The 21,269-nt window shown below is 41.5% G+C and overlaps 1 protein-coding gene across 2 annotated transcripts; it reads right to left on the bottom strand.

Moving 5' to 3' along the window:
• Nucleotides 1–6,391: 6,391 nt before the first annotated feature.
• ATP23 (ATP23 metallopeptidase and ATP synthase assembly factor homolog) lies at nt 6,392–20,525 on the bottom strand. Of its 2 annotated transcripts, XM_037996861.2 has the most exons (7): nt 20,249–20,421; nt 20,049–20,157; nt 15,871–15,916; nt 14,772–14,853; nt 11,582–11,719; nt 9,821–9,904; nt 6,392–6,842 (listed from the first exon to the last, which is right to left on the bottom strand). In XM_037996861.2, exons 3-7 carry the CDS (start codon nt 15,885–15,887, stop codon nt 6,639–6,641), a joined length of 525 nt encoding a protein of 174 aa, XP_037852789.1. In that variant the 5' UTR covers nt 15,888–15,916; nt 20,049–20,157; nt 20,249–20,421; the 3' UTR covers nt 6,392–6,638. The 2 variants fall into 2 exon arrangements, with proteins under 2 accessions (XP_037852789.1, XP_008002049.1); XM_008003858.3 differs by having other exon boundaries at nt 20,049–20,525.
• Between the last annotated feature and the right edge of the window lie 744 nt (nt 20,526–21,269).

Raw genomic sequence — 21,269 nt, 5'->3', positions numbered from 1 at the left:
AGTTTCTTTATCAACTCGTTGATTGATGGGCATTTGGGTTGGTTCCACAATTTTGCAATTGTGAATTGTGCTCCTATAAACATGTGTGTGCAAGTGTCTTTTTTGAATAATGACTTCTTTTCCTCTGGGTAGATATCCAGTAGTGGGATTGCTGGATGAAATGGAAGTTCTACTTTTAGTTCTTTAAGGAATATCCACACAGTTTTCCACAGTGGCTATACTACTTTACATTCCCACCAGCAGTGTAGAAGTGTTCCCTGATCACCGCATCCATGCCAACATCTACTGTTATTTGACTTTTTTATCATGGCCATTCTTGCAGGACTATGGTGGTACTGCATTGTGGTTTTGATTTGCATTTCCCTGATCATTAATGGTATTAAGCATTTTTTCATGTGTTTGTTGGCCATTTGTATATCTTCTTTTGATAATTTTCTATTCATGTCCTTAATCCACTTTTTGATGCGATTGTTTTTTTCTTACTGATTTGTTTGAGTTCATTGTAGATTATGGATATTAGTACTTTGTCAGATGTATAAATTGTGAATATTTTCTCCTACTCTGTGGGTTGTGTTTAGTCTGCTAACTGTTCCTTTTGCCATGCAAAAGCTCTTTAGTTTAATTAGGTCCCAGCTATTTATCTTTGTTTTTGTCATATTTGTTTTTGGGTTCTTGGTCATGAAATCCTTGCCTAAGCCAATGTCTAGAATTTTTCCAATGTTATCTTCTAGAATTTTAAAAGCTTCAGATCTTAGGTTTAAGTCCTTAATCCATCTTGACTTGATTTTTGTATAAGGTGAGAGATGAGGATCCAGCTTCATTCTCCTACATGTGGCTATCCAATTCTCCCAGCACCATTTGTTGAAAAGGGTGTCCTTTCCCCACTTTATGTTGTTTGCTTTGTCAAAGATCAGTTGGCTGTAAGTATTTGGGTTTATTTCTAGGTTCTCTATTCCATTCTATTGATCTATGTGCCTATTTTTATACCAGTACCATGCTGTTTTGGTGACTATGGCCTTATAGTATAGTTTGAAATCAGGTAGTGTGATGCTTCCAGATTTGTTCTTTTTGCATAGTCTTGCTTTGGCTATGAGGGCTCTTTTTTGGTTCCATATGAATTTTACAATTGCTTTTTCTAATTCTGTGAAGAATGATGGTGGTATTTTGATGGGGACTGCATTGAATTTGTAGATTGCTTTTGGCAGTACAGTCATGTTCACAATATTGATTCTACCCATTCGTGAGCATGGGATGTTTCCATTTGTTTGTGTCATCTACGATTTCTCTCAGCAGTGTTTTGTAGTTTTGCTGTAGAGGTATTTTGACTCCTTGCTTAGGTATAATTCTTTTTTTTTTTTTCTTTTTTCAGCTATTGTAAAAGGGGGTGAGTTCTTTATTTCATTCTCTGCTTGGTTGCTATTGGTATATACAAGAGCTACCGATTTGTGTACATTAATCTTGTATCCAGAAACTTTGCTGAATTCTTTTATCAGTTCTAAGAGCTTTCTGAAGGAGTTTTTAGGGTTTTCAAGGTAAACAATCATATCATCAGCAAACAGTGACAGTTTGACTTTCTCTTTACCAATTTGGATGCCCTTTCTTTCTTTCTCTTGTCTGATTGCTCCGGCTAGGACTTTCAGTACTATGTTGAAGAGGAGTGGTGAGAATGGGCATCCTTGTCTTGTTCCAGTTCTCAGAGGGAATGTTTTCAACTTTTCCCCACTCAGTATTATGTTAGCTGTGGGTCTGTCAGAGATGGATTTTATTACATTGAAGTATGTCCCTTGTCTGCCCATTTTGCTGAGAGTTTTAATCATAAAGCAATGCTGGATATTGCTGAATGCTTTTTCTGCATCTATTGAGATGATCACGTGATTTTTGTTTTTAATTCTGTTTGTGTGGTGTATCACATTTATTGAATTGTGTATGTTAAACCATCCCTGCATCCTTGGTGTGAAACCCACTTAATCATGGTGGATTATCTTTTTGATATGTTGTTGGATTCAGTTAGCTAGTATTTTATTAATGATTTTAGCATCTATGTTCATCAAGGATATTGGTCTGTAGTTTTCATTTATGGTTATATCCTTCCCTGATTTTGGTATTAGGGTGATGCTGGCTTCATAGAATGAATTAGGGAGGGTTCCTTCCTTCTCTATCTTGTGGGATAGTGTCAAGAGGATTGGTATCTATTCTTCTTTGAATGTCTGGTAGAATTCTGCTGTGAATCCATCTGGTCCTGGACTTTTTTTTGTTGGTAATTTTTTAATTACCATTTCAATCTCGCTGCTTGTTATTGGACTGTTCAGGGTATCTAATTCTTCCTGGTTTAAGCTACAAGGGTTGTGTTTTGTCAAGAATGTATCCATCTCTTCTAGGTTTTCCAGTTTATGTGCATAAAGGTGTTCATAGTAGCTTTGAATGATCTTTTGTATTTCAGTGGTCAGTTGTAATATCTCCTGTTTTATTAGTGAAATTATTTGGATTTTCTTATTTTCTCAGTTAATCTTGCTAATGGTCCATCAATTTTACTTACCTTATCAAAGAACCAGCTTTTTGTTTCATTTATCTTTTGTATTTTTGTTGTTGTTATTGTTTCAATTTCCTTTGGTTCTGCTCTGATCTTAGTTACTTCTTTCTTCTGCTGGATTTGGGTTTGGTTTGTTCTTGTTTCTCTAGTTCCTTGAGGTGTGACCTTAGAATGTCAGTGTGTGCTCTTTTAGTCTTTTTGATGTCAGCATTTAGGGCTATGAACCTTCCTCCTAGCACCACCTTTGCTTTATCCCAGAGGTTTTGGTAAGTTGTGTCATTATTATCATTCAGTTCATAGAATTTTTTAATTTCCATCTTGATTTTGTTTTTGACCCAATGCTCATTGGAGCAAGTTATTTAATTTCCAGATATTTGCATGGTTTCGATGGTTCCTTCAGGAGTTTATTTCCATTTTTATTCCACTGTGGTCTGAGAGAGTGCTTGATATAATTTTGATTTTCTTAAATTTATTGAGGCTCATTTTATGGCCTATCCTAAGGTCTACCTTGGAGAAAGTTCCATGAACTGTTGAATAGAATGTGTATTCTGTGTTTGTTGCATGAAATGTTCTGTACATATCTGTTAAGTCCATTTGTTCCAAGTTGTAGTTTATATCCATTGTTTCTTTGTTGACTTTCTGTCTTGATGACCTGTCTAGTGCTGTCAGTGGAGTACTGAAGTCCCCCACTCTTACTATGTTGCTGTCTGTCATTTCTTAGGTCTATTAGTAATTGTTTTAGAAATTTGGAAGCTCCAGTGTTAGGTGCATATATATTTAGGATAGTAATATTTTCCTGTTGGACAAGGCCTTTTACCATTATAAAATGTCTCTCTTTGTCTCTTTTAACTGCTGTTGTTTTAAAGTTTGTTTTGTCTGTTGTAAGAATAGCCATCCTGCTCACTTTTGGTGTCCATTTGCATGAAATGCTTTTTTCCACCCCTTTACTTTAAGTTTATGTGAGTCTTTACGTGTTAGGTGAGTCTCCTGAAGGCAGCAGATGGTTGGTGAGTTCTTATCAATTCTGTGGTTGTATATCTTTTAGGTGGAGCAATTAGGCCATTTACATTCAACATTATAATTGAAATGTGAGGTATCGTTGCATTCATCATGCTCTTTGTTGCCTGTGTATTTTGGTTTTTTGTTTTTTGTTTTTGCTTTTTAACTTGTATTTTCGTTTTATAGATCCTGTGTGATTTATGCTTTAAAGAGGTTCTGTTTTGATGTGTTGTGTTTCCAGGATTTGTTTCAAGATTTAGAGCTCCTTTTAGCATTCTTGTAGCGGTGGCTTGGTAATGGTGAATTCTCCCAGCACTTGTTTGTCTGAAAAAAGACTGTCTCTTTCCTTCATATATGATGCTTAGTTTTGCTGGATATGAAATCCTTGGCTGATAATTGTTTTGTTTGAGGAGGCTGAAGATAGGGCCCCAATCCCTTCTGGCTTGTAGGGTTTCTGCTGAGAAATCTGCTGTTAATCTGATAGGTTTTCCTTTATAGGTTACCCGGTGCTTCTGTCTCACAGCTCTTAAGATTCTTTCCTTCATCTTAACTTTGGATAACCTAATGACAATGTACCTAAACAATGATCTTTTTGTGATGAATTTCCCAGGTGTTCTTTGTGCTTCTTGTATTTGGATGTCTAGGTCTCTCGCAAGGCCAGAGAAGTTTCCCATGATTATTTCCCCAAATATGTCTTCCAAGCTTTTTGAACTCTCTTCTTCCTCAGGAACACTGATTATTCTTAGGTTTGGTCACAACATAATCCCAGACTTCTTGGAAGCTTTGTTCATATTTTCTTATTCTTTTTTCTTTGTCTTTATTAGATTGGGTTAATTTGAAGACCTTGTCTTCAAGCTCTGAATTTCTTCCTTCTATTTGTTCAATTCTATTGCTGAGACTTTCCAGAGCATTTTGTATTTCTTAAAGTATGTCCAAAATTTCTTGATTTTTTTTTTCTTTTTTCTTTAAGCTCTCCATTTCCTCGAGTATTTCTCCCTTCACTTTTTGTATCATTTTTTGGATTTCCTTGCATTGGGCTTTGCCTTTCCCTGGTGCCTGCCTGATTAGCTTAATAACTAACCTCCTGAATTCTTTTTCAGGTAAATCAGGGATTTCTTCTTGGTTTGAATCCATTGCTGGTGAACTAGTGTGATTTTTTTGTGGGTGTCAAAGAGCTTTTGTTTTGTCATATTACTAGGGTTAGTTTTCTGGTTCCTTCTCATTTGGGTAGGCTCTGTCAAAGGGAAGGTCTAGGGCTGAAGGCCGTTGTTCAGATTCTTTTGTCCCACAGGGTGTTCCCTTGAGGTAGTACCCTCCCCCTTTTCCTATGGATGTGGCTTCCTGTGAGCCAAACTGCTGTGAGTGTTTTCTCTCTTCTGGGTCTAGCCACCCAGTGAGTCTACCCAGCTCCAATCTGGTACTGGGGGTTGTCTGCACAGAATCCTGTGATGTGAACCGTCTATGGGTCTCTCGGCTGTGGATACCAGCACCTGTTGCAGTGGAGGTGGGAGGGGGGTGCAAAGGACTCTGTGAGGCTTCTTAGCTTTGGTGCTTTAATGCTCTATTTTTTTGCTGGTTGGCCTCCTGCCAGGAGGTGGTGCTTTCCAGAGAGCATCAGTTGTGGTAGTATGGAAAAGAACTTGTGGTGAGGGGGGCCCTAGAACTCCCAAGATTATATCCCGTTTTTGTTCAGATACCAGGGTGGGTAGGGAAGGAACATCAGGTCGGGGCAGGGACAGATATGTCTGAGCTCAGACTCTTCTTGGGCAGGTCTTGCTGTGACTGTCGTGGGGGATGGGAGTGAGATTCCCAGGTCACTGGAGTTGTGTACCTAGGAGGATTATGGCTGCCTCTGCTGAGTCATGCAGGTTGTCAGGGAAGTGAGGGAAAGCTGGCAGTCACAAGTATCACCCAGCTCCCACACAAACCGAAGGGCCAGTCTCACTCCCACCATGCCCCCCACCACAGCCCCAAGTCTATTTCCAGGTGGTGGGTGAGACAGGCTTGAAAACTTGCCCCAAGCTACCTGCTTCCCAGCTGTGAAAGAAACGAGCTTGGTTCTTACCCTCTGTGGATTCTGCACACGGGATGTGCGCCCTCTCCCAAGTTCTGGCCAGGAGGCTTCTCGCCCCATTGAAATTGTTACAAAGTCCAGCTAGAGATTTCCTTCTCTGTGTGGAGTTTTACCCTCTGCTCCTCTGGCTGCCCCCACAATGGATTCCTGTGGTGACAGGCAGGAATGGGCTGCTTGGGGAACCAGCGAGCTCCCTGGGCCCTTCTGCTGCTTCCTCTACCCCCTGTATTTCACTCGGCTCTCTAAATTAACTCAGCTCCAGGTAAGGTTGGAAACTTCTCCCACAAACAGACCTTCAGTTTCTCCACTGGGGGGGGTGTGCTTGGGAGAGGAGGGTCTCCCTTTCCCACTTCTGCAGTTGGGGCACTCACAGTATTTGAGGTGTCTCCTGGGTACTGCAGGAGCTGTTGCTTCCTTCAGAGGGTCTGTGGGTCCTCTTGGTATTGCTGGTTTGTTCTTGCAGTCGATCTGGAGCTAAAATTTGACCACTGCCTTTATTAAAAAGAAAAAGATCTAACCAGGACTGTCCCCAGAAAATTAGGCCATATGGGTCCTACATATATGATAAAAGAAGAATAGGGAGAGGATAGCATCGACCACTGAATGAATTATTTCCAATTTTCATCATAACAACAGCTCGGTAAGAGTCCTACAATGAGATCAGTATACATTTCTTTACATTTAACGTAAATACCAATAGTGGTCACCTATCAACATCATGGAAGGGCACACGTCACAGGTTTCTTAATCAAATTTTAAAATAATCACATGTAATAAAAACAAATCACTGAATTACAAAAATGTAATTTATTTATTTACTAAATGGTTAGCTATAAAGATACAATTTTTGCCTTGGAGTTTAAAGCAGTTTCATTTTTTGCCATAGTTACTTTTTCTGATAATATGCTAGAATCACAATCTTCTGTTTTATCTGGATTGAATGGATTGTTTACATTTTATATGTTTGTTCACTTGAGAACCAAATTTTTTTTCTGCATGATGATGGAAGCTCTGTAATATAAAATGTCATTGTGCTCATATATTTGAATAATACCGATCACGGTTTTGAAAGTCTCTATGAGCATATCTTGCATAAGTCTTGTTATGTGGGATCCTTCCAAAAGGTTCATGGTCATTGAAACAAGATTCAAAAACTTCATCAACAGCCTTTTTAGCTACTTCTTTGCTGATATTCCTAACAGCCAGGATAGAAAGAGTGGCTCTGTCTCGCACACAAGTCTAAAAAGAAGGAAAAGTATGAGGCTCTAATTTTATATAAACATTTAATCATGAAATAATACATTTTATCTAATGTCTGAATTAATTAAAATTAATTTCCTCATATTATTTTACTAATTTCTATCATTCCAAAGAAGAAAATGAAATGAACAAATATACATAACACTTAAGGAGTATTTTTAGCTCAACCTAAAATTATTTAGGCATAAGTAAGACCTCTATTTCCTCATCTTTCCCACTAATATAAGCAGATGTCATTCTCAGAAATTCTACGCGGTGTCTACCAAACAGTATCTACCAATTTGCAAAATCGCCAAAAAAAAAAAAAAGTCTATAAGGTCTTGATTGACTTTTTTATAAAATTTAATTAAATTTAAAATACACTTTACTTCTGTACCTCTCTTTCTTTTCAGTTGACCAATGCTAGATAACTTTTCCTTTGAGAAGGGTAAGTCCTCCCTGGAGGCAACAGAAAACCATACACATATCCACCCAAACTTGGACAGTACCTTAATTTTTTAAGGGGGGTGGAAATTAAACAACTTTTTTTCCTGATTGTTCTTTACACAGCTATTAAAGTTCTAAGATAATAATTTACCTAATGTTTCATAGTAATAGGCTAGAATTTCTCAATACTCTAATTTAAATATTTAAGAAATATAAGGCCCTGCCACTCCAATTCTTGGAGAGCTTTTAATCCATTTATTTCTCCCCAAGCCCAAATTAAAACTCAAAAGAATGGCACTTGACCTTTTCCTTAAAATAATCAAACACTGGTTTGGATGGCTGTGCATCCTGACAACCATCTGTTTTCTCTGCATGTTCCCAGTTTTTCATTGGCCTGGTCAGTGTGCTCAAGCTGGAGATACTCACATTGGAATCTAGTGTTTCTCAACCTGAATTTTACCAAACACTGATTTTAAAAAATAAACCCCAGGCATAAAGGAAGAAGAAAAGAACCATGTGAAGCCAAAACAACAATTGCTAAAAAGAGAGGAAATTTCTCCCCTGCGGGGAAAAAAAGGTACAAAAATTTGTCTCCTGAAGCCACAGGGTTAGGAGACACAAGTGTAGACCACAGATTTACTTCTTTTTAGACATAATAAATTTCTGTTAAAATAAAGGTATGACTATGCAATTTTACAATCAGTAACTGTACTTGCTGTTTCTATTCCCTGGGCACATGCTGTACAAAAGCAGGAACTCCATTCTCTAAGACTCTTCTCCCTCAGCCACATTCCTACTGCCTCCACATATTTTCTGTCCTATTGCTATTTCTATTTGTTTTCTGCTGCTGCTACTCAGTGGTAAAAAGAGGAAAACTTCTCTTTCAAAGACTGCGTGCATCACAAACTTATGACAAAGATAGAAGGTGAATTAAAAAAAAATCACGCTCTATTCCTTTATTATATCAACTTATTTTTTTAATTGGAAAAGAATATAAAATTAGCATATTTTTCTAAAAACAGAGTATATGTAACAGTTTTTTTTTAAGGAATTTTTCAAACTCCATTGACAAGAGCAGATATCCATGAGCTATGCCAGCACATGCTTTAACCACATTATCCTCTTCTCTAGCGGTGTGCTGATGTGTACCCTGCTTCCACTCCACTGACAGTCAGAAGACACAGAATTCACCAGAGAAGCAGGGACTCAAGGGCACAGAAAACATGCAGCACAAGACAAGTCAGTGGCATATCAATAAGCTGACCTGGCACAGGCTGAACACCTCACTGTCCAGAGTAATCACCCTTTCCAGGCAGCAGGCTTTTCTTCTCGCTCCGATTCACTCAGTTCACAGTTTCTCTGAGTAGCTCACTGTGACTCCACCCTCCACCCCAGAGTTGAGTTACTCTCTTCTCCAGAAAACCAAGGGCCTTCCTGTTGTCCTTAGCGTATCTTTTTTCATCTAGTTGGAACTGATATCCTGATGCTCACATACTTCACAAACTGGCTCAGCAGGCTCTTACTGTAGAAAATGACTGACCACCCTTTCTCCTAAATGTGGACAGAGGCCCAGGGTGGCTGTGAGCAGAACTGCTCACATTCATTATCAGTCCATGAGTTCTATACTTCCTTTCCCCACATACATCTAATACAGATCTCAAAGCCTTTCCAGCAGGATAATCTTGCCTTATAGCTATCTCTTTTGTTTTTTGTTTTTGTTTTGTTAACACAAATCCCTCTCAGCTAAGCTCATCATACTCAAGTCCGTGCTAAGCCAAAGGTTTTCTATCACATTATACAGCCTTTACAGGTACACTGAGACATAGCCATAACTTGTGGAGCAACACACTCTCTGTTCTGAAAGGGATTACATTTTTTGTTTCCAGAATGCTATGGTAGATTCAAAACAGAAATCAGGAATTGTTAGAATAACAGTAAGACATGCTGTGATTTCACTTCTATTCCTTATCCACCCCCATCGAAAAGTATCCCAGGTGCAAGATCTTAGCTCCTTTCTTTCTTTTTTTCAGAAGGAGTCTCACTCTGTGGCCCAGGCTGGAGTGCAGTGGCACGACCTCGGCTCACTGCAACTTCCATCTCCCAGGTTCAAGCGATTCTCCTGCCTCAGCCTCCAGAGTAGCTGGGACTATAGGCATGCGCCACCACGCCCAGCTAATTTTTTTGTATGTTTAGTAGACACAGGGTTTCACCATATTGGCCACTCTGGTCTCGATCTCCTGACCTGTGATCCGCCCGCCTCAGCCTCCCAAAGTGCTGGGAGGCACAAGCCACTGTGCCAGGCCTCCTTTCATTATTAAAATATCTCACACACTCATTGAGTCTCATAGCTTGCCCATAATTATAAAGTAGAACTAAATTCCATCTACTTTGTTTAAATGGTACATACTTTGTATTCTTTTCACATAGGAAGTTCTTTCAAATTTCAAATACTGAATGTACTTTTCATTTCTTTATTCATTATTTCCACTCATAACACTCTGGAGGGGAAGTGACTGCATGTTAGCTTTTACCTGGTGGTGTTGTTTCAATCCAAAATGTAACCTGAATATTTCATTGAAAAGTGAGCAGTCTCCACTAAGGTTAGCAGCTCGAACCTATCACACAGAAGACAGACAAAAAGAAAATGAACGCTCATGCTCTATATATCTTTATGATATCAACCAATTTTTTAAAATTAGAAAAGAATATAAAATTAGCATCTTTGTCTGAGAAAAGAGTATTTGTACTACTTCTTCTTAAAGGACTTTTTAAACTCTATTGACGACAAAAGCAAATATCTATGAGCTATGCTAGACAATGCCAAATACACTGGAGAGATGGGGAAAAGTTCAGTCGCCTACCAAAGGAAATTTTCTAAACTTTATGCTGTAGCTTTACTGACAGAAATAATTTCTTTTTGGAACCAAAAGTCAGAGAGCTAGACCTCAGAGTTAAATTACACACTCTACAAGATACAAATACTTGTAGAAATTACTAAAAAGTACTTCAAGAAAGCATTCTTGAAATAAACTGAGTTTCAAAGTGAGCTTAAAACGGAATGCATTAATATCTGAGACACTTTGAGGATATGACCCTCCCAACCCTAGCCCGAATCTCTCTTGCAGCTTCCCTCAAACCTGTATAAGTTCAGGACCTTCCTCTAGGGACTTGATTGTCCTATGAAAAATGAAGCAATACAAAACACAAAGAATCAAGAACATTCCAAACCGGTCATGCTATGAGCATGACAGCCTGAAATTAGGACATATTTTCGGATGTACCATACTTTAATGAATGAAAAAGTCTTAGAACAACCCACATAGATTCTACAGGTAGCCTGACCACATTTTTGCTAATTCATTGCTAACAGAATGGTCCACTTCTTGTTCCTTCTACAATATTATGGCCTCATTCCTCTGAGGAGCTCAAAGTACTTAACACACTTTAGCTACAAGGCATTAACTCTCACAGCACCCAAGAGAGAGACCTATTTAAAAACTCAGGTTTCAGTCTATTCTCCAAATAATTGGAATTATAATTAGATGCAGGGGGCCTACATATTAATTTCAAGAGAAAGGGAAAATAATCTAAGTTATGAAGTATAGGCTTGAGATTTAGATTATTTTAATTAACTCTTCAATTAATGACATCCAAGTACATGCATATGCAGAATACGCTCTCTCTAGGAGCATATTCCGAGCAATCCAACGTGCTTAGTAATAAATATCTTTTCATGTTGTATTTTTGAAACGAGCATGTTTTACTCTAGGGCAAGCAAGGAACTCTATGGAAGGCAGCTGGGCAAGCTAGTTAAAAATACTGGTTGTAATCCTGCCTCTGCCACTTACTAACTTTGGAATCTGAACAACTGTCTCACTTTCCACATACATAAAACAGGGACAATAATAGTATAATATCTACCTCAGTGGGTTATTGTGAAGATTAAATAAGAATCTGTGCAAACAGAACAGTGTTTGGAATATAGCCCTCAGTAAATGTTAGTTATTATTTTTTCACATTATAAAATGTATCCCACAGGAAAAAATTAATAGCTTATTAAAGTCAGTCATCACTATTATTAGGACTTACAGGATGTAGTTAAGAGACTTCTAAAAATATAGTTTAAATTTCTCTAGCTGTATATCAAAAATGGCATTCAATGTTAGTTAAAAACAAATTCAAGACTAAGGTAGAGCTATGACAGTAGGAAAAGGAATACATTTAAATAAATTACGCTTGAATAAAATATTCAAGCATAGAGTGTTCTGGAGAAAAAATACAATAAAACTCACCTCTGAGCACGCCAAATGTCTGATGTTGGTGAACCAGTCGACATGGGCACGACAATGATCAAATGCATGAATGAGCTCGTGGGTGACAACTCTGTTCATATGGGCCTGATTATGGATATTATTCTGGCACAAAACTATCTAGGAGACACCAAAATAAAAGTTCAGTGATTTCTAAAATCTCCTTTCATAGACTTGATCTTCTCTCCCACATGACCTCACCTCTCCCCGACAAGCTCAACTGCCTGGAATATCTCTACCCACTCTTCTCCACTGGCCGCACATTTACCCATGGGACAAGTCCCAGTCCTAAGTGTACATGCTCCAATTGCCTCGCCCAGTGACTAACTTCTCCCTTCTCCTCTCTCTGGACTATAGCAGTACTTAGATTAAGGACATGTATTCATGCACCATCCTCACTGGGGAATCATGAATTTGGACTTACACATTTCAAGTCTAAAGTGTCTTCAAGACACTTAAGTAGGCGGGGAACCATGGCTCTCACTTGTAATCCCAGCATTTTGGGAGGCTGAGGTGGAAGGATCATTTGAGGCCAGGAGTTTAAGACCAGCCTGGGCAACATAATGAGGCCTCATCTCTACAAAAAACTTTAAAAGTTAGCTGGATCCAGTGATGCACACCTGTAGTCCCAACTACTCAGGAGGCTGAGATGGGAGGATCGCTTGAGCCCAGGAGTTCAAGGCTGTAGTAAGCCATGATTGCACCACTGCACTCCAGCCTAGGCAACAGAGCAAGACCCTGTCCTCAAAAAAATTTATTTTCACTAAAAATAAAAATAAATAAATAAAAAGATGCTCAAGTAGAGATGTTAAATGGGCACTTGGATATATGGAATGTGGAGCTCTTAAAAATGAGCTTTGACCCCAGAAAATTGATGAGACCTGCTTGGCAGAATACAGAGTAAGAAAAGAAGGGGCTCTATGACCAAGGATTGAGGGACTTCGACAGTTAAATGCTGGTAGAGGAAAGTAAGCTAGCAAAGGAGCAACCAGAAGAATGCTGCATACTAGAAACCAAAGAAAGTGTTTGGCATTAACAGCTGAAGTCAAGTGTACACAAACTATATGACCCAGTAATTCTGCTCTTGAGCATATACTTAGAGAAACTCTTGCAATGTGTACCACTAGTGAAGGTCAAGAATATTTATAGCAGCATTGTTCATAATAATAAAGTTGGAAACAATCAATAGTAAAGTAAACTGTAGTATAAACACACAACGGAATAAATACTATATAACAGGGAAACTGAATAAACCAGAGAGGTACACACAATGACAAGAAAGAATCTCACAAATGTTGAACGTGGGAAGTAAGCTGGAGACTATCTACTACACAATTTCATAATACTACAAAATACTACATAAAACTCAAAGTATATCATGTATGAAGCTCAAAAGCAGTCAACTAAATAACACACTGTTGGACTGTATATGTAGATGGTAAAGTCATTCAGAAAAGCAGGGAATGGTTACCACAAAAATCAGGTCAAGGAAGGGAAAAGGACCTGATTCAAGAGGACCACACAGGTTTCTGAAGTCCTAGTAATGTTCTTTTTCTCTAGTCTGGGTGGCGGTTACATAGGTGTGCACTTTATTATCACTGAAAGCGGACATATAGGTTTTTTACTCATCTGTATGAATGAGATACTTCATAATAAAATTTTCACTTAAAAAAATAGGCCAGGCATGGTGGCTCACACCTATAATCCTAGCAGTTTGGGAGGCCAAGGTGGGGGGATCACCTGACGTTAGGGGTTCAAGACCAGCCTGGCCAATATGGTAAAACCCTGTCTCTACTAAAAATACAAAAATTAGCTGGGCGTGGTGGCACATGCCTGCAATCCCAGCTACTCAGGAGGCTGAGGCAGGAGAATCACTTGAACCCAGGAGGCAGAGGTTGCAGTGAGCCCATATTGCGCCACTGCATTCCAGCCTGGGCAACAAAGTGAAACTCTGTCTCAAAAATAATAAAATTAAAAATAATAATAATAAAATAAAAGGAGAGGGTGCCCAACTGTGTTCAACACTGCTGAGAATTAGGATGAAAGTTCAATATGTGCACTCTATTTAACCCTGTGGAGACCGGGAAGGGGGTGAACTTATCCAGAGCCATTTTGAGAGCTATAGGTATTGTGACTACCAGTTTACAAATGAGGAAACTGAGAAGAAGAAAAATACTTGCCCAAGCCCCACAGATAAGAAGCAGGGAAACTAAGATTTGAACTCAAGTCTGACTCCAAAATCTAAACTTCTTACCCTTGTTCTATATTGCCATTTCCCATGATTACTGTAAAAATGCTATAAATAACCTAAATACATATAAAATTATCCAGCAGGAAACAGTTAAGTGTAGTTAAATATGAATTATACATTCAGGTGGGAAACAGTTACTTATAACACCATCATTTACCCTCATCACATGACATTATCTACCACCTCCAAGACTCTGTCGAAACCCTCTGATGACTTAAAACTAATAATAAAATTTATTGCATGCTTACTATGGGCCAGGCATTAAGATAAGCAACTCTATAAGAAATATCTCATTTAATTCTCATAATCATTCCATAAAATAATCATTTCATAAAAATCATTGTCCATATTGTACAGATAAGAAAACTCCCCTAATGAAAGATTTTCACAGGCAGTATCACTTCTCACCATGTAAAGGTAAAACCCTTTCGTTTAGCATTCAAGGTCTCCCAACATATGGCTTACATTTATTTCCAATCCTATTTTCCCTTATTCCCCACGTGTTCCTCCCCTCGAGATAAACTAGACAATATGCCATTCCCTACACATGCCATGCAGTTTCCTAGCATGCACTTTTGCTCATGCTGCCCCTGCTCTGCCCCTAAGGAGGCTTTATATCCTCTAGTTGAATCTGTTGGCATCTTTCAAGCAATCACATCACTGTCCCACTGTGGTAACCAAGCCCATCTAAAATGGTTTAGCCTGCCTCATTTTATAATTATCTGTGTTCATGTCTTTCCTATAAGGTTATAAACTCCTTAAGAGATTTTAAGAGTAAACTCCTTAGAGTAAGGATAACTAATTCACTTTTTTAGTCCTACACAAAGTCTACCAAACAGAATGCCAAGCATGTGGAAGATGCTCAAAAAATATCAAGAGAGAGGATTAAAGGGAAGGAAACAATTTGGCAACAATGCCTACCTGAGATGTTGAAGCATCAAAACCTCCACTGACATTTCCATTACAGTCTTCGCAAGAAAAGTGTCTATCTTTGTTAACAGCACTAAAAGGCAAGAATAGATTAAAGAGACAATGTCCAGAAACAGTGTGTATGTGGCAAACAGCTCTGGGCCAGGACTCAGGAGACCCTCCACCATACAGTAAATCCCCTCTACTACTAACACATAGGAAACCTTGGGAAAGAAACTTAACATCTTCAGGACTCAGTTATCTCACCTGTAAAATAAGGAGGTTGTACGCAAAATGCATCCTAGTTCAAATTCTATAGATATGATTCCATAAAACATTTGTTCAACTGATTATGGCCATATTGCAAGTATGTTGGAGTTCCTGCCCTTGGGCCAGAATGTTAAGAACTATATGTCAGAAGTCACTTCCTTTAAACCCCTCAAAGTTATACAACATCTGCAAGGTTCCTACATAACAAGCTGAGAGTTCTTTTCCATTAAAAACAATGCTCAGGCTGGTGTAGCAGAAAGGCCAGGATTGGTAATTACTTACAAGAAAAATTTGAGTACTGTCTTTACTAATCACCCAAGGTGAATGGTAAGAGCTAGAAAACGAGCTGGGCTGGAGCAGTGGCTCACGCCTGTAATCCCAGCAGTTTGGGAAGCCAAGGTGGGTGGATCACTTGCGGACAGGAGTTCGAGACCAGTCTGGTCAATGTGGTGAGACCCCACTTCTACTAAAAATACAAAAATTAGCCGGGCATAGTGATGTGCGCCTGTAAACCCAGCTACTCGGGAGGCTGAGGCAGAAGAATTGCTTGAACCTGGGAGAGGAAGGTTGCACTGAGCCAAGACAGCGCCACTGCCCACTCCCGCCTGGACAATAAGAGCGAGACTCTGTCTCAAAAAAAAAAAAGAACATTAGTTAGGGCAGAAGATGTCCAAAGAGAACAAGGCCTGCCTAGAAACAATGCAGCCAATTACCTCTATTTACCCTATGGAAAAGACTTCGTGACCTCAGAGAAATCCTAACCAGTTCTCTTAAGAAGAGAACTTGGTTTTTGTTTTCAGCGGCCAGATCTCAGAGCAGCACTTCAAAAAGAGTTACTTACCAACCTGAGTGTTTCATAGCATCAAGCAGAAGTTTGACATACGGATCTAAAAAAGATATTGATTTAATTAAGTAAGCTAATTGGGAAAGTACCACCAATTAAACTACCCAAATAGCAGTGTAAGATATTATCAAAAAGTAACTCACAGGCCAGATGCAGTGGCTCATGCCTGTAATCCCAGCACTTTAGGAGGTTGAGGCGGGTGGATCATCTGAGGCCAGGAGTTCAAGCCCAGCCTGACCAACATGGCAAAACCCCATCTCTACTAAAAATACAAAAATTAGCTGGGCATGGTGGCACATGCCTGTAGTCCCAGCTACTTGGGAAGCTGAGGCATGAGAATCGCTTGAACCAGGGAAACAGACGTTACAGTGAGCTGAGATCACACCACTGCACTCCAGCCTGGAAGACAGAGTGACTCTGTCTCAAAAAAAAGTAATGTTATCTTAAAATTGGTAAAAACTGACATGAGAGGCCAAGTTTAAATTAACATCAAAGCAAGTTTGTACTGAAAAAAAAAAACTAACACAAATACAAAGATGGTACTATTAAGCATCTTAGACAATATCAACTATGCTTTTAAAGTTCATGTTTAGTTAAATGATCAAACACGTTGTATTATGGTATACACCAAAAGACTGAGGGAATCTACGGCCACATTCCTTAGAAGTGAACAACAGTGCTGGGCGCTGTGGCTCACGCCTGTAATCCCAGCACTTTGCAAGGCCCAGGCAGGCGGATCACGAGGTCAGGAGATTGAGACCATCCTGGCTAACACAGTGAAACCCCGTCTCTACCAAAATACAAAAAATTAGCCGGGTGTGGTGGCGGGCGCCTGTAGTCCCAGCTACTCAGGAGGCTGAGGCAGAAGAATGGTGTGAACCCGGGAGGAGACGGAGCTTGCGGTGAGCCCAGATCACACCACTGCACTCCAGCCTGGGCGACAGAGCAAGACTCCGTCTCAAAAAAAAAAAAAAAAAGTGAACAACAGCACAGTACCTAGATTTGGGCAAGCCAGTAGCCACACTGTTCTGCCCTGGTCAGACCATACTGGCAACACCATGTCCCATGCTGAGTACTACCACGTTCTAAACGGGACCTGCCACTGAAGCTCTTCCACAGGGGATAGTGACTAGGGTACTACAGGACTACTTCCAGTAAGAAGCAAGAAAGGATTTAGGGGGTTGGAAAGGAGACAGAAGACTTAACTAGGACCACAGTAGCTTCAAGTATTGAAGGGGTGCCATGTGGGACTAGATTCAGTTAATATTTCTTCAAAGGGCAGAACAAGGACCAAAGTATGGAAGTTACATGCAGCAAGATTTCAGCTCATTAAGAGAAAGGATTTTTCTTCAACAATTAAAGCTGGTGAAACAATAGACAGTAGATTGAAAGAGCCTCAGGGAACAGGTAACTGTGTTCCACTAGAGGTCTGTGGAGTATCTGGCCAGCAATGGCACAGAGGTTTCCTTGTAAGGGGACAGGGAGGCCTAGACGATTCCTCAGGGCCCTTCCACATCTAAGACTCTATGGGCCCATGACTACTACAGAAAAGTACAAGGAACCCAAATGCCTCTGATATTAACTTTTCCCATAGGCATCTTGTCTGAGAGTATAAATGCACAGCCAATTATATGACGTAACCCAAAAAAAAGTGAAAAAGAAACTAAGGTTTAAAAAAAAGGTTGAAGACAAAAATAGGCGAAAGAAATGTGAGATGAGAAAGTCAGGTATAGGTTACTGCTTTACCAACCTGCCCCTTGCAAGAGTGTTCACAGTAGAATAATTATTGTTAACAATAAGTATTATTAATTGAGTGAATACCAGGTAGCAGGTACCGTATTAAGCACATTATTATTCATGCAACTAGCAGAATTTTACAAAGTTAAAACAGTTTCAAAAGTCTGTAGTCCTCATACTTAAAAAAAAAAAAAAAAAAAAAAAAAAAAAAAAAAACAAATGCAGGCAGCACCTTGGTTTAGTACTTCAAAAAGGACCTGCAGCAATATTTAGAATAAAATTGCTTTGGTGGAAAAAAAAAAAGTCTCCCATGAGGCCTGGTTTCCGCCACCATGCCCCACGCAGGGATAGGATTTTAAAGCTGCAGGTTGACACTTTAATACCACCAACAGGCCCTCCCAGCCACCCTGCCCTTGGAAGATTGAGGTCCATTGATTCCTACTGGGGCTCATGTTCAGCACCCCACCTTCCTCACATCCTATCTATTTCTACTCTTCCTCCACTGTGTGGCCCTTCCACTGTAAAAACAGCTGCCATTTATTCAGCTCAGCTCCTGATATGCTGGTACTTTACATTCATAAAATCAATACTTTTTTTTTTAGACAGGGTCTTGCTCTGTTGCCCAGGCTGGAGTGCAGTGATGCAATCATAGCTCACTGCAGCCTCAGCCTCCTGGGTTCAAGCAAATCTCCTGCCTCAGCCTCCTAAATAGCTGGGACTACGGGCACGAGCCACCACATCAGCTAATTTTTTTATTTGTTGTAGAGACAGGGTCTCCCTATATTGCCCAGGCTGGTCTTAAACATCTGAGTTCAAGCGATCCCCCTGCCTTGGCTCCCCAAAGTACTGAGATTACAGGCATGAGCCACCGTACCCAGCCCCATAAAATCTATTTTTCACAACAACCCTAAAAGAGGTATTTTTCCCCTTCTCTTTTTTTATAATAAGAATAGTGAGGATCAGAGAAGTTAAGTCACTCTTCCACACCTGAGGAAAGGGATCCGCATTTGAACCCACATCTAACTCTGCAACCCACACTCTTTCCACTCTATTCCACTTTGAAGCACCTTCCAGGCAGGGTGCTATCTTTCTACTTCCCCCACCAAAACCTGGGAGGCACTCAATACATATTTGTATAGTAAATACAATATCATCATTCTCTCCCCTTTTACCCTCGCCTCCCCTTCCCCCTCCTACCTCCCTGAGTCTCTACAAGCAGGTAATCCCAAGAAGGTTGGAAAATCTTTCCGTGGTTGACTTTTGAACTGTGACTGACCAACTATAAAACAGTAACCTTGCTTTGGGACAAGTACGTTTAAGACTAATTTTCCAAATGTATCTGAAAGTACACTAAGTCTATGTCAATGTAAAGGAATTAAGAAATCTTCTCTAGTGCAATGTCTCTGCTACTGGAGAGAAATTTGTCAGTGGGCAGTTGTGTTCCTGTTTAACCCACAGCAGTTCTTAACCTTTGTGGCGTCGTTGGCCTCTTTGAGAATATAATGAAGCTATTAACTCTCTCTCCCACAAAAAAAAATGTACTTAGGGCCGGGCGCAGTGACTCACGCCTATAATCCCGCACTTTGGAAGGCCAAGGCGGATGGATCACAAGGTCAGAAGATCGAGATCATCTTGACTAACACGGTGAAACCCCGGCTCTACTAAAAATACAAAAAATTAGCAGGGCGTGGTGGCGAGCTCCTGTAGTCCCACCTACTCAGGAGGCTGAGGCAGGAGAATGGCGTGAACCTGGGAGGCGGAGCTTGCCTTGAGCCGAGATCGCGCCACTGCACTCCAGCCTGGGCGACAGAGCAAGCCTCCGTCTCAAAAAAAAGAAAAAGAAATGCACTTAGGCACATACACACACACACACACACACACACACACACACACACACACACGCACGATTTCACAGACCATTTCAGGGATTTCTACGCTCTGAAGCCCATTACATGCATGAAGGCTAAGAACCCCTTCCAAGGAAGGACAGGTTTGCAAAACTGTTTTTACATTTTTACAGCCTCTGTATGCTTTAATTACATTTTTACAGACTTTGTATGCCTTAATTAACCTCGCTGGCTCTTTAAAACTCGGCCTCACCCTTACCCTGAAGTCACAATGTGGCTGCATAACTTATGTAAGAAATCGGAAGATGTGTCACAACAGTGAGTGACAAAAAAGGGCAGACAAACTCATTCCCCAAGCCAAAAACAGCGACGAAAAGGGTCTCAGCGCCTCCTCTGTTGGGAAAACTGAGCCCCAGGCGCCCAACCCAGCCCCCATGATGCCCTATCTGCCTAGACTCTGTGCTGAAACTGGTTCACTCAGCCCCGAGGCTGAAACTGCAGCTGCCGGCCAGGTGTTGCCCAGGCCCTTCCTCGCCCACCCGGTCTCAGACCCATTCGGCCGAACCCCAGCCTCCAGGTCATGGCTCCTACTTGTCTCCAGCGTCTTCAGGAGCCTAAGCTGGCACTTCTGGTTGCTGGTGAAGAAGCTGGAGAAGAACCCTTGCTGGGGATTCCCCTGGGCCACACGCTCGGGGAAGACCTGGCAAGAGACGTGTTGCTGCTGCAGCTGCTCCCCTGCCGCGGGGCCCCTCCCGCGCTCGTACGGAGCTCCCGCCATGCTGCCCGCAGACCTCGCCGCTGCTTCTCTCCGGCTCGGGCGGCCGGAGCGAGACCGGGAAAGGTAACCTCCCTCCCGCCAACCCGACCGCCCAGGCCCTCCCTCCGCAGGGAAGAAGGGCAGCCAGGCTGGGCTGAACACGTTAGGCGGGAGGGAGCTTTGAACCAGACCGGGAGCACGGGGCACAGGGCGAGGGGCGAGGGGCGGGGAGAGGGGCGAGAGGCGGGGAGAGGGGCGAGGGGCGAGGGGCGAGGAGAGGGGAGAGGGGCGGGGAGAGGGGAGAAGGGCGGGGAGAGGGGGAGAGGGGGCGAGGGGCGGGGCGGGGGACTCGGGGCGGGGAGAGGGGTGGGGAGAGGGGCGGGGAGAGGGGCGAGGGGCGGGGAGAGGGGCGGGGAGAGGGGCGAGGGGCGGGGCGAGGGGCTCGGGGCGGGGAGAGCGGTGGGGAGAGGGGCGGGGAGAGGGGCGCGGGACCAGATGCTGTTGGGCGGAGCTGGGTCTTGCGACTTCCCTCAAAGGCAACACCCAGGCTGCCGAGGACTTCGCTGCTGCCCACCCAGTGTGGGTGACAGGCCTTTACAAGCGTTGTTCTGCCGCTTCCTGCTGCCTGCTGAGCTGCTAAGGGTGTCCCGCCTCCTCGCAGACACTCCTTCCTCACCTCGGGGCAAATATTGGCCACTAAGTGCTCTTGTGCCGCCGAAGATCTTGGCCATCCTGCCACTCCCGGCCTTCTTCAGGGACAGGCTAGTTGTCATCGCTGGCCCGCCACTTTCCCGACCCCTACCATCCCTCAGATCCACTCAGCCCAAGGATGCCTCAGGCCATATTGAAAGCAGTATTTTTCAGAAACATTTTTAAACTATAAAGAGTGACGAGTCACATCAAAATCCTCAAAATGTAGGATCAACGACATTTTTTCTTCCCTTCTGTACCCATTCACTTACCCTACTCTTCTGCACTCCTCCCGACCAATAACTCCCTGATAACAAAGCGCACCGTGTTTACTTCTACCTCTCAGCCTTAACTCACATTGTTAT

The sequence above is a fragment of the Chlorocebus sabaeus genome, chromosome 11 (assembly GCF_047675955.1).
Source record: "Chlorocebus sabaeus isolate Y175 chromosome 11, mChlSab1.0.hap1, whole genome shotgun sequence".
In the NCBI taxonomy this organism is placed as follows: domain Eukaryota; kingdom Metazoa; phylum Chordata; class Mammalia; order Primates; family Cercopithecidae; genus Chlorocebus; species Chlorocebus sabaeus.
The sequence above is the reverse complement of the archived record's forward strand: the minus strand, read 5'-3'. Positions and strand labels throughout refer to the sequence as shown.

What these genes read in the sequence shown, in the direction of transcription:
- ATP23 (XM_008003858.3), bottom strand. Translation starts at nt 20,235, where the DNA reads ATGGCGGGAGCTCCGTACGAGCGCGGGAGGGGCCCCGCGGCAGGGGAG. An exon ending in GCTATGAAACACTCAGGTTG is followed by an intron (nt 14,854 to 15,870) that starts GTAAGTAACTCT and finishes CTTGCCTTTTAG; the next exon opens with TGCTGTTAACAAAGATAGAC. An exon ending in TTGATGCTTCAACATCTCAG is followed by an intron (nt 11,720 to 14,771) that starts GTAGGCATTGTT and finishes GGTGTCTCCTAG; the next exon opens with ATAGTTTTGTGCCAGAATAA.